At 47.5% G+C, this 13,478-nt stretch overlaps 1 protein-coding gene across 2 annotated transcripts in view; it reads left to right on the top strand.

The window, feature by feature from the left end:
* The window catches only part of MSH6 (mutS homolog 6), a 687,900-nt gene that overhangs the window by 181,287 nt on the left and 493,135 nt on the right, over window positions 1-13,478 (top strand). Inside the window, exon 1 of one of the 2 annotated variants that reach the window (XM_069608413.1) lies at window positions 11,559-11,893. The exons of the other annotated variant lie outside the window; for it this stretch is intronic. Coding sequence (XP_069464514.1) covers window positions 11,676-11,893 — 218 coding nt within the window. The 5' untranslated portion in view covers window positions 11,559-11,675. Of the gene's footprint in view, window positions 1-11,558; window positions 11,894-13,478 lie in introns of those variants that run through there. 2 annotated transcript variants of the gene reach the window in all.

Raw genomic sequence — 13,478 nt, 5'->3', positions numbered from 1 at the left:
AGTTTGAAAGTGTGAAAGAATTTTGTGGGTAGTGATGTAGCAATTTAGTTCTTGAAGTATTAATGAGGCAAAGATTTTAAGATTTTAGCTCAAACATCTATTATAGCTATGGGTCTGTAGTTGGAAGGATGGTCCATTGGCCCTTTTTTGTACAATGGAATAATAATGGACGTAAGCCATGAGCTTGGAATGATCCTGGTATGAAATATGATATCATAATGCCTTTTAAGGACTGGAGCTCAAAAATGGGTATCGTCCTTCAATACGCAAGGTGGAAGTCGCTCAGGACCTGCCGTCCTGGAGTATTTCTGCCAGGTTAGGGCATCATGAATATCGTTTATTTCCCCAAGGACAGAGAGGTAGCATAAATTTGGATTATTCCTGAGCATTGAATTCACAAAAACTATGCGGAAGAGTATACTTGGCTCTCAATGCCCAGATTTGTCTTGTATTTTTTTTTGCAAATGTGATTGATAATTTTTTGTTTGATTGTCCTTCAAGTGGATATCATATTAGATTTTTTATATCATTTTTGTAATTTAGCAGGATTGATTTTTTTGTTGCAAAGTACTCAAAGATGGTACAAATAGAGCTTTTTAGCTGTCTCAATGCACGGTTTTTGTGATTTTTCAATGCTCTAATTGAATTATTGAAGTGATTCCGCCGAATAACTGGATCAATAGCAACCACTAGCCATGCTAAGCCCAAGAGATGACCACGAATCATGTTTAAGTTCCATCTATCGATTCCTATGGTATTCTCACCTCCCTTAAAGTGATCAGGTGATACTCATAGGTCACGGTTAATTCTATGTCAAGACCGGAGGCTCTGATTATGCTTACTCTTCAACTTTACTGATCAGCAGCAAAGAAAATATTTCCAAAGAACATGAATACAAATTTGTAAAAACTACAATAACCATGTTTTTTGAACATTTGTAGTTCATTTCTATTGGTCTCTAACTGACCACGTGACAAACTTTAAACCAATAAGACAGTCCTCAATGAACTAAATCTCTTGTCCTCTTTCCCTTCTTCCTCTTTCTTTGCTGCTCGGCAGCGAGTTAAGTACTTTCTTCTATATTCATTTCGAAAGCTATTATATGTATGTTTGTGTAATCTGGGTAACGCGTGGTGTTTACTTTAACAGGCGGAACATTTCCGCGACGGAAAGGCGGCTCTAGGGAGCAGCGACCGCGACGGGGCTGGTGCTCCGGCGGCCGCAACGCCGGCGATCCGTCATAGAGGGCACTATTATAACGGAAGAGAGAGCGCGACGGGACCGCGTAGTTCCGGCGCTCTTTCCTTCGTTATAATTCGTGTGAGTGGAGTCAATTCAAACCGACCATTGTGTGATCGCGGAGACTCTCGGATATATATACATTATCTGTAAGAGCAGCAACAACACGCATCGCTCGAGCGTAGCGTCCTGTTAACAGCTCTACAGCGCCCCTGCAGGCAATACGCCTTCACCGCACCAAAATCGGGCACAGTCCCAGGTAAAAACTGTAAATTTGAGATCTTTCTCATATATATTTGGATAAGATATACCCAAGGGTATATATACTTATATATATATTGATTATATATATATATATATATTATATTTAGATATCATATCATATTTTTTTTTTTTGCCCCAGGGCCTGGGAATCATGAGTTCCTCTAGTGATGAGGGAAAGGCTGGGGTCAGCCAAAAGAGGAATCATTCAGAAATGAATGTTGTCTTCCAGAAAGCCCTGGGGGCTTCTCTGGGACATAATCCGCAGCAGATAGCGCTGATGGAGGATTGGCTCAGACTATCCCAGGGCCTGGAGGCGGATAAGAGCATTAAGGCTCGAATGAAGACAAAAGGGGGCAGTAAATCAGCTCGCAGGGCAGATGAAGCCCATACCCCCCCGAGCACACCACCCAAAAAGAAAGGTGGCAAAAGAAAGAGAAAGGGTAAGACGGTGACTCGCAGGGGACGAGTATCATCCTCAGATTCCTCAGAAGAGGGCGAGAATGATTGGGAGGAGGAATACCCCGATGAAGAGGAAGTGTTATCTATATCCTCCTCAGACGATGATCAGGAAGCGTTAAAGAAAAAGAAGAAAGAGGAGGAGGAGATAGCAGAGGAAGGGGATTTCGATCCAGAAACCCTGATACATCCCAGATCCTCAGAATGGGAACCTCCCAAGAGGATTTCAGCATATCTGAAGAAGCGCCTGAGAGCGCCATTAGCCAAAGAGGCGAGAAGCAAGATGAGGGCGGAATGCCCCAGACCTCTTCTCCCTGAGGGAGCGGCGGACACGCCGGTTATAGATGAAAAAATGATAACCTTTATGAGTAAGTTTACCAAAGATGTGAGGAAGGGCCTAGACAGATCCTGGCGTTCGTGTCAGGACAAGATGTTAGATATGACGGGACCCCTCACAAAAATTCTCCAGATGGGAGAAGAAGCGAAAACGAAAGGAGAGCCAATTGACCCGGCAATCCTTATCGGATGGACACAGAGGGCGATATGCATGTTAGGAAACGCTAATCATGCTATTACGACAGAAAGGAGGAGATAGTTACTAGTGAAGATCGATCCAAAATTGAGTGAATTGGCCTCCTCAGAATCTGCCACTTCGGCAAAAGGGAAATTGTTTGGAGATTCCTTCATCAAGGAGCTCACAAAATTCGTAAATTCATACGCAGCTTTAGACAAAGCTCAAGCTTCCCTTAAAAGAGTATTTGGGAGACAGATTTTTGGACGGGCCAGCAGAGGGAGGGGTCGTTCGGCTGGCCGGTTCCAATACAATCGATCCTATCACGACAGATCTCAATGGAGAGATTATGAGGAACGCAAACAAACACCGTTCTTCCCTTCGAGAGGTAGAGGAAGAGGCAGAAACTGGCGAGGTGAACGTCAGCAGAACAATCCAGGTGAGACCACCAATGCCAGGCGTGAATACCATAGAAGTGGGTGGGAGAACCGCCCAATTTTTACAGAATTGGTTGAACATATCAGGAGATACCTGGGTGATTCAAACTGCGCAGGGTTTTTATATAGATTTTCTAGACACACCCCAGCAGGAGAAACCACCAAAGGGAATAGTTTTGAACAGAGAGGACAAAATATCGTTAGAAAGAGAGTTGAGAGGTTTGGTAAACAAAAAAGCCATACGCCCAGTCTTAGATCAGTCAATAGGTTACATAAGCAATATGTTTCTAGTAAAAGGGAAACACAAGACAAGACCTATAATAAACCTGAGAGGTCTAAACAGTTACGTGGTATACAGACACTTCAAAATGGAAGGGATACACCTACTAAGGGATATTCTAATTCAGGGAGACTGGCTAGCCAGGATAGACTTGAAGGATGCATACCTGACTATTCCCATAGCAGAGGAACACTGCAGATTTCTGAGATTCATCTGGGGAGGAACGACATGGGAGTTTCGATGTCTCCCTTTCGGACTGGCATCAGCCCCATGGTGTTTCACCAAGATGATGAAACCAGTAGTATCGCACCTCAGAGCTCTAGGGATACGACTTATAATTTATCTAGACGATATATGTCTGATGAGCCAAGAGAAAGAAACACTAGTAGGACAAGTGCAATTAACAATAGAATTGTAACTATAACGAAAAGAGCTCTTCCACAGATGCACAACGACACGGAATCGCGCCCTACAAGCAACTGAACGGATCATACCACGCGGAACACCGAAGCACCAGCTCCCTCAACCCCCTGGAGTTCTATTCCTCTTTTAGGGTACGTTTACCCGCCCGTAGGGCACCCGACGACCATGTTTGGTCCTAAGGAGCGGAAACGGGACAGTCATGACGGGGTTCCCTCCGTTAGACCAGTTTTTTGTTTGGGAAGTTTATTGGGGGGGAGGGAATTGCGGAGGAGTTGCACCCACGTTGGGACTTTGAAAGGGAAACGCCGAGACCCCAGGACATCCTTATCACAGATACATTGCCAACTAAACCCCCCGCCCGAGACAGTGGGGGAACATTGGACCCAACCATGCTCATGGCCGGAACGATTAAAATAATGACGTGGAACGTCAGAGGCATGAACAGTTACGTGAAACAACGCAGAATACACACATACTTAAGGCGCTGTAAAGTCAGGATTGCCATGATCCAGGAAACACATTTAACAGAGGAGAAACTAAAAGCCCTGGCCAAGACATGGCGAGGGACCCTGATTGGATCCTCCTACTCTTCATACGCAAGGGGGGTTTTGATATGGATAGACCCGACCGTCCCCTTCAGGATAACGGACACCAAGACGGATGATGAAGGTAGGATGGCCCTGGTGCGGGGTACGGTGGAGGGGAGGGAGCTGTGCCTGGTTAGCACCTATGCCCCAAACCATGATGCCACCCCCTTCTTCCACTCCCTATACACCAGACTAGGCCCTCATGCAAACTCCACGGTGATCTGGGGTGGGGACCACAACTGCACCCTCGACCCGCTCAGGGACAGATCTGATGCCAAACACTCCCGCCCGTCCCCCCCAGCCAAAGTGTTGCTTAAGCTAATGACTCAACTCTCGCTCTGCGACCTGTGGAGGGAGCTGGGCCCGGAGAAGCGTGAGTACTCTTTCTACTCCCCACCACACAAAGTCTACACTAGGCTGGACTACATGATGGTAAGTTGCGAGTGGCAGGCCACTTTCAGCGATGCACAGTACCTGCCTAGGGTCCTGTCGGACCACTCCCCCTTAATGGTCACATGGGAGATGCACCCGCCTAGACCCCCGGTTCCCACGTGGAGACTACGAGCTGAGGCCCTGCTAGATGTAGCCTTCCGGGACCATATACAGAACAGCACAGATGAATACTGGCGGGTTAACCTGGGTAGCGTAGACAGCATTGGTACCGCGTGGGAGGCATATAAGGTGGTCATGAGAGGGGACATGCTGATGGCAGTGGGGGGAGCCCAGAGAACTGTCGCGAACTCCCTGGCGGAGGCAGAGGGGAAACTGGGCGAGCTAGAAAGCAAAGCGGACGTAACCCCCGAGAGCCTGCGAGAAATGATTCAACTGCGACAGGCCTGTCTGACCCACTGGGAGACACTCGGGAAACTGAGCTACACTAAGCACGTTGAAAGGTCACACGCCCTAGGAGACAAACCTGGCAAACTCCTTGCCTGGCTATATAAAAGAGAGACCCCCAGCGCCCCTATCTGTCACGTGCGGAAACCTGATGGCGGCACTGCGCACACACAGGTAGAGATCAATGAGGTTTTCTCCGAGTTTTATCGTGACCTCTACTCCCAGACCCCCCTTTCGTCGGCCACCGGAATCGAAGACGCCCTAGACTGCATACAATTGCCCAGATTAGATCCACAGATGACGGAAGCCCTAGACGACCCCATTACACCTGACGAGGTGAAGGCTATAATCAGAACACTACCCTCGGGTAAAACGCCGGGTAGGGACGGCCTTCCCGGGGAATTTTATAAGACATACGAGGAGACCATCGCCCCCTTGCTCGCACAGGTATACAACGAGGCCTTTGAGCGGGGCTCCCTCCCGGATTCTATGAGCGAGGCAATAATAATTCCTATACTAAAGCCTGGCAAAGATGGGACGGAGTGTGGAGCGTATAGACCGCTCTCTATGCTAAATGTCGATAGCAAAATACTCGCGGCACTATTAGCAAGCAGATTGCGCAGAGCACTCCCCCTCCTGATCCACCAGGACCAGACGGGATACGTGCCAGGACGCTCCATCACCGAAAATTTACGTAGATTGCACCACATCATACATGGCACCGAAGGGAAGCCCCAGAAGTACGCTGTGGCATCACTCGACGCCACTAAGGCCTTTGATTCGATCAGATGGGATTGGTTGTACGCCACCATGGTCAAGATGGGGGTTGGACCTGCCTTCCTTAAATGGACCCAATTGCTCTACACTCGCCCCACTGCCAGGGTCCGTACTAACAGGACCTACTCCGGTAAATGGCCCCTTCACAGAGGTACACGGCAAGGATGCCCCCTGTCCCCCATGCTCTACATCATAGCCGCAGAACCGGTGGCCGCGTACCTCCGCCAGGAGTACGGGGACGGAGGCATCAAGCTAGATGGGGTATCACACCTTATTTCTATGTACGCAGATGATATGCTGCTCTACCTGCATGATCCCGAGCTCCGCCTGCCCTACATCCTAGAGACACTAGACTGCTTCCACACACTTACGGGCATACAGATAAATAAAGACAAGTCCTGTCTCTACCCCCTAGCTGCTCTCCACAGTGAGGGGTACGGCTCCCTGCCTCCGCTAGCCCTCCAATGGCAAGCCACGTCCTTTAGATACCTGGGGATCACCATCCATCGCCACCCAAACACTGAACACATTCTTAATACGGTTAGGGCAAAGGACGCGCTAGAGAAATCCATGGGGTTCTGGGGGAAGCTCCCACTTTCAATGGCCGGGCGAGCGGGCCTCCTCAAGATGGTGGCGCTCCCACGCCTACTGCACTGCTTTACCAATGTACCCTTTAACATCCCCTCTACCTTCTTTAGAGATCTGTCCAAGCTCTGCAGGGGATTTCTGTGGCAGGGCGGCAGGCACAGGGTGGCACTAGACATTCTCCAGAGGCCTTACGAGAAGGGGGGACTAAAAATCCCCAACTTTGAGCTGTACTTCCTGGCTAGCCAACTAAGGCACGTAATGCACTGGATGGCAGATGAGACCACTGCTGACACTAGACTCCTCCAGCCAGCCCTGCCGAGACTGCTACTCAGGGACCTACTCTGGGTTAGATGGGGAAACACGCAACGCCTCCCTTACCTGATCAAACTTGGGACTCAGCTTTGGAGAAGGGCCTGCAAGGCAATAGGGGCAGCGGACCCGTATTCCCCACAGATCCCCATCGCAGCTGTCATGGCGAAATCCTCATGGGGTCACGTGGACACACGCACGCTGTGGGAACCATATGGTGTAGCAGTGCTTGGGGACCTCATCCAAGAGCAAGAATTTGTGGCTTTCGGCGACCTCTGCGAATCCACTGGCCTGCCACCGGGCCAGTTCCTGCTATATGGAGCAGTAATGACAGCCCTGAAGGAAAGATGGCCGGAGGCCGCCAATCGGTTTCAGGAAAACGAGGCTATCGAACTGTTGCTAAACGCTGCTGAAGGAGGCCATGAAACCTCCAGAATATACGAAACTCTCCTGCAGAGCACGACAAATGACGTATTGAAAAGCAAGAGTAGATGGGAGAGCGAATTGGGGATCGAATTTGAGGACAAATCATGGGGGAAAATAACACACTACCACAAGGCAATCTCTAGGAATGCCCGCCTCCAACTCATACAACTATATGTCACCAACAGAGCCTACCTCACGCCCGAAGTTATATCGAACTTCAAGGGAGCCACAATTCAAACATGCCCCAAATGCCATGAGCCTAGGGCGGGAATGACCCACATGTTCTGGAGCTGCCCGATAGTTCAGCAGTTCTGGAGCGGCGTAAGGGAAAAAATGGGGACCGCTGAGATCGAGCTGGTGACCGATGAGCCGGCAGCCTGCATATTGGGAAGCTACCGACGGACCAGCAAGAACAAGCCCCTAAATAAACTTAAGGACTTGGCATATATAACAGCGAAAAGACGTATCGCCATGAGCTGGAAGAGTGCAAGGGGACCGAACAGGGCCCTCTGGTGGAATGACCTCAAAAAATGGATAGCTGCTGAGACGGCGGCTTGGGAAACGGCAATCCAAACACAGAGACTGGACTCTAGCGCAGATTTGAACCGATGGGTGGCTTTAACGATGCCATTACTCCACCCAGTGTCACTGGATAGCACCCCGAACAGTCCAAGTGGCCCTGACGAGATATGAGCCTGAGACGCTTTCCTCTTGAGAGTTCCAATGGGGTCTCGGTGGGGGGGGGGAGGGACGGGATAGTTGGGATAGTCAAGACCTGCTGTTCAGGCCTACGAATATTGCACTGATTAATGATTGATTGTTCTGATGTTGTAAAACCAATAAAGAAATTTAAAAAAAAAAAAAAACAATAGAATTATTAGAGTCCCTGGGCTTCATTATAAATTGGGAGAAATCCAGCTTAATCCCAACACAGAAGATAGAATTCCTAGGGTTCATAGTGGACTCGGATCAGGGAACTCTCAGTCTACCCATTCACAAAGTGAACGAGATCAAGAAACAATTGAGACACACACTAGCAAAGGGCGAAATATCACTGAGGGACATAGCGAGATTGGTGGGACGCCTTGCGGCTTCGATTCAAGCAATCTTCCCGGGGCCATTACATTACAGGGCAATCCAGAGATTGAAGATATATCACCTCAGAAAGGGCGCTTCATACGAATTAAAAGTGAACATCTCAACAGAAGTGAGGGAAGAGTTGGAATGGTGGCTCATTCATATGGATGCATGGAACGGGAGAGCCATATTTGGCTCATCCCCGGACCTGATCATAGAATCAGACGCCAGCAGATGGGGCTGGGGAGCCCGTTGCGGGAATCTATCGACAGGGGGCAGATGGTCGGATCAGGAGACGAAGCTCCATATAAACTGTCTAGAATTACTGGCAGGATCGTTTGCAGTCAAATGCTGGACACAAGAGAGAGTACAATGTTGTGTCCTTCTAAAGATGGACAATATCTCAGCAGTCAGATACATCAACAGGCTGGGAGGGACAAAATCCAGAATTCTTGCGGAACTAGCGAAGGAATTTTGGGAACTTTGTCTGGAAAGAAGAGTTTCAGTAAGAGCAGAATATCTGCCGGGACAACAGAATGTAGTGGCCGACTGGAATTCCAGATACCTCAGAGACTCCAGCGATTGGAAACTGGACGAGAGGGTGTTCCAGGAACTAATGTCCCGGTGGGGTCCATGCCAGATCGATCTTTTTGCATCGAGGTTGAACAGACAATTACCCCGATTTTTCAGCTGGAGACCAGACCCGGAGGCAGAGGCGATAGATGCTTTCCTGCAATTCTGGGGCCATCAGAGGAATTATGCATTTCCCCCGTTCTCCATGATAATGAGGACCCTTGCTCAGGTGAGACGTCAGAGGGCATCACTAATCCTAGTAACGCCAGATTGGAGAGGTCAAGTATGGTTTCCCAGTCTTCTGGAGATGTCTTATCAAAACCCACTGACTTTACCCAAGGGAGAATTAATAATACGAGATCCCAGAGGTCTCAGTCACCCTTTGGTGAGGTCAGGAGGAATCAACCTGGTAGCGTGGGCGATTTCAGGGGATCTTGGATTAGGCCAGGACTATCGAATGAGGCTGAGAACATTATCAACGAATCCTGGGCCCCCGGAACACACAAGGCTTATAGATCAGCATGGGCTAGATGGTGTAGCTGGTGTTTGGAGAGGAACATACATCCCGATGGAACGGATGTAGTACATGTAGCAAATTTTTTAGCTCAGATGGCAGCACAAGGTAAAGCTTATAGAACCATTAACACGGCCAGGTCTGCGATATCGGCTGGACATCCTAGAGTTGATGGTCTAGCGATTGGGGAACACCCATTAGTTTGTAGACTATTAAGAGGAGTAAAAATGATTAAACCTCCTAACGAGAAATATAGTGAATTATGGGATGTTGATAAGGTCCTGAGACTATTTTTGACATGGCCAGATAATCAAGATTTGACACGTAAAGCAATTTCAGGTAAATTAGCTATGATTTTATGTCTGCTAGCATGTAAAAGATCGTCTGATATCAGAGCACTGGAGATTAATAGGCAGAGTATGTCCCCCAATGGAGTGACTTTCCTCATTTCGAAGAGGACTAAGACAGGTTTGAAATCTGTTTCATATGAAGCTTTTCCAAATCAACCAAAATTATGTCCAGTTAGATGCATAAAGGCATACGAAGATATGACGAGGGAAATAAGACCCCAGGGGGTAACTCAACTATTAATAGCGATTTGTAAACCTTTTAAAGCGGTTAGACCGGCGACCATAGCCAGATGGCTTAGGTGGGTGATGGCAGAAGCAGGCATAAATATTGAGAAATATGGCGCTCATTCAGTCAGAGGAGCGATAGCTACTAAGGCATATAACATAGGAGCTAGAGTAGAAGACATCATGAAATCGGCGGATTGGTCGAATGAATCGATTTTTAAGACTTTCTATTTTAAACCTTTAGAAAGTGCAACATCGTTAGTGGTAAGTAAGCTTTGAACAAGCATAATCAGAGCCTCCGGTCTTGACATAGAATTCAGATTTTCCACACATTCGTTACAGAAAGTCATAATTCTATTAAAGACACGGAGGCGAAGGATTATCCCACCCGATCAATCGTAAGAATGTAATGTTTACATAACATGTTTTCTGTAACTATTATGCAAAATCGTTTAAGAAGTATAATGAATATGATGATGTTGCTAATGTTCAATGTTCATACAAGTTATTACTAGATGTGGTATTATACGATTGACCCACCCTGTACTCGATTTATAGTCACTGTTATAAATTATGTTTTCTCTAGGGACGATGTCAGATGGCAAACAAATAGGAAATTGAGAGAAGAGAATATCAAAGATGTACAGAACTCATCCTCGCAGAATCAAAGAAAGAGGAAGAAGGGAAAGAGGACAAGAGATTTAGTTCATTGAGGACTGTCTTATTGGTTTAAAGTTTGTCACGTGGTCAGTTAGAGACCAATAGAAATGAACTACAAATGTTCAAAAAACATGGTTATTGTAGTTTTTACAAATTTGTATTCATGTTCTTTGGAAATATTTTCTTTGCTGCTGATCAGTAAAGTTGAAGAGTAAGCATAATCCTTCGCCTCCGTGTCTTTAATAGAATTATGACTTTCTGTAACGAATGTGTGGAAAATCTGAATTCAGCACTCAAAACATTGACGAGGTGAGAACTTACTTAAAGAAATCTCCGAACAAACAACGTCGAACAATCTTCTTAAGAGCACGCCTGAACGTACTAAAGACAAATTAAGTCTTACATTTCCGAAATCAATCTGAAAATAACATCTGCCGCTATTGCTCAGTTAAACATAACATCGAGACAGTGCGACACCTCCTTCTTCTCTGATCAGGAACAGATAAATTAAGAACAATCTACCTTCTACCACACAGACAAAAACATCAGATGGCAACTGACGAAGTCTGGTGGAACCAGATGATGAGCGGGGATTCCACATCTCTGACAATAGCAACAGCAACATTTCTCCACAGCTTGGATCTGGACGGAAAGGCCACAGACCAATCCCCATAGAGGACAAAGCGGCTTGAAGACAAAGTCTCTTTAAGTAAAGAAAGAAAGTCACTACAAAACAAAAACAAAACCAAAAAAACGCACAAAGTTTGTAAATAATTGTTAACCACGATTAAACACAAAAAATAAAAAATTGTGGTTTATTTTGGTGTACTTAGTCCTGGGTTTACAACGAGGTTTACAATGATGTTCTGCTACTGGTGTTTTATTGAGTTGCATTGCAATCTTACGTGCGGCCAGCAGGGGGCGGTTGTCCAAAAGTACTGTATCTCCTTCTACACCCATCAAAAGAGCTGGTAAACAGACGCCTATTGGTCGTGTGCTGTGAATCGAGGGTTCCGGGCTGGTGCTGATTCGCTGCGCGACCTGGACAGAGTCCTCCTCCTCCAAGCTGCACGTTTCCCGCCAGCCCGAGGCCGGAGCAGAGTGCTGGACCTGCGGAGCTTTTGCACGGCTGCCCCGCCGAAATGTCCCGTCAAAGCACCCTTTTCAACTTCTTCGCGAGGTCCCCCCCGCCGCCCGGGCGCAGCAGCACCTCCCCCACCGAGGCCGCCCTCCCTGGACAAGGAAAATCCGATTCATGTACCCCGCGGGAGGGCGCCCGCCAACACAGCTCCAAGCACAGCAAGAAGCCCGGCGGCAAAGCCACCGCGGGAGGAAAGGCAGCGCAGCCCGCCGTTACCAGGTAACTGCACCCGTGGGCACCCCACTTCTCGCACCCCAGGCACTCTTATGCCTTCCCACATGGCACCTTCCTCCCTGTGCTTGCACCCGCGCCAGGACGTGCACGCCCCGCCCCGCCGCCCATCTCTGCATTCCATGGAAACTTCCCCTCCACCTATTGCAGCCGAGGACTGCCAGCTTCGCCTGGGGATACACGATCTGCAGGGACACGTGCGATGCTGGCCGGAGTGTTGTGGTTTGTGCGTAGGGCAGGAGCTTCTGATCGATTATTAGGAGCAGGGGCACCGGTTTGCTATCCCACCCAAACCACAGAAATAACGAGATCATCTAATCTGTGCTGTTCTCTGGTCCTGTCCACGACCTCTAACTTGATTTGCTGTCTAAGCATGGCAACTCCATTGAAGCCCTGACTGCCTTCATCAATTAATAATAAAGGGCAAGTTTAGCAGCCTACAATCAGGGTATTTGCTTTCCAGCATAGCTACACTAGTAATCAAGTGGCATGCCCTGGGGTAGTATCGGTACAGGGCACCTATTAGTGGCTGTATGTAACAGAATGCCACCTCAAGGGTTTACAATCCTGAGCTTTTTTTGTTAAGCAACGTTATGCTGGTTGGGACCAGTCTAGCTGGCTCGCTGTAGAAGTTGAATCGAGGCTTTCCTGCATGAAGATCGGTCGAGTCTTTGAACCATGCTGCCTTGAACATCGCCAGTCTGTCCCAAGCTCCTTCAGGCCAGGTGCTGTTGTCTCTTGTTGAGTCGCTCTGTTATTGAATCCTGTCAAACCATCTCCACTTCTTGAACCTAGTTCACTGCACCGCAATGGTGCCCAGATAACGGCTAGATGCTGTCAAATGGTTGTAAAAAGATGGTTATTAACAGTGGTTTTGTTCCCCTTGCTTGGCTCTGTTGGCCCTACTGACATTTAAGACCTCACTTAATACCTTTTTTAAAAGGCATACATATTCTTGAACGTGTTGACGTTAATTTCTATAAGACTGCCACCTGCAGACAGACCCCTGTTTTTCATACCAAGAGTGCCCTTTTCATGTCTGCATTCACTGCACGTTTTGCTACAGGAATATGTTGGTGTTTTTAATAGTCACATTTTTTAAATAGTTTTCTGATTGGACATTTCTTTTATTTTGGTACTTACTGTACTATTCTTTAGGTCCTTGATGGCTGACGGCCTCTTGAAGAGTATAACCTGCACTCACCCCATTCCAGCTCATTGTGTTTGGTAGGCATGACAATACTTTCTTGCCTATTTTCACCTTTTATAAGGTGAAGATCCCTGCTGATTAAGCAGTAGTGGGGTCTGAGTAGGAGTTTACATAAAAGTACTCGTGCCCGTACCCCTTGCGGAGCAGTAGTCCTTTCGTCATCATTTATGAACAAGGAGGTGCACATACCCCATCATAAGCGGCACGCTGCATGCAGAAATGCTCAAACGTAGATACTGGAGGCGGATTGAAAGCAACGAAAAAGGTACTTAATCCAATTAGTTTGTGGCCTGCAATACCTGGCTGGTGAGTTAAACCATGAGTGGAGCTTTTCAATAGCGCCCGCAGAGCTTATTTACTCTT

Source organism: Ambystoma mexicanum, chromosome 4q (genome assembly GCF_040938575.1).
Source record: "Ambystoma mexicanum isolate Mex_15411 chromosome 4q, UKY_AmexF1_1, whole genome shotgun sequence".
NCBI classification, from domain to species: Eukaryota; Metazoa; Chordata; class Amphibia; order Caudata; family Ambystomatidae; genus Ambystoma; species Ambystoma mexicanum.
The sequence above is the reverse complement of the archived record's forward strand: the minus strand, read 5'-3'. Positions and strand labels throughout refer to the sequence as shown.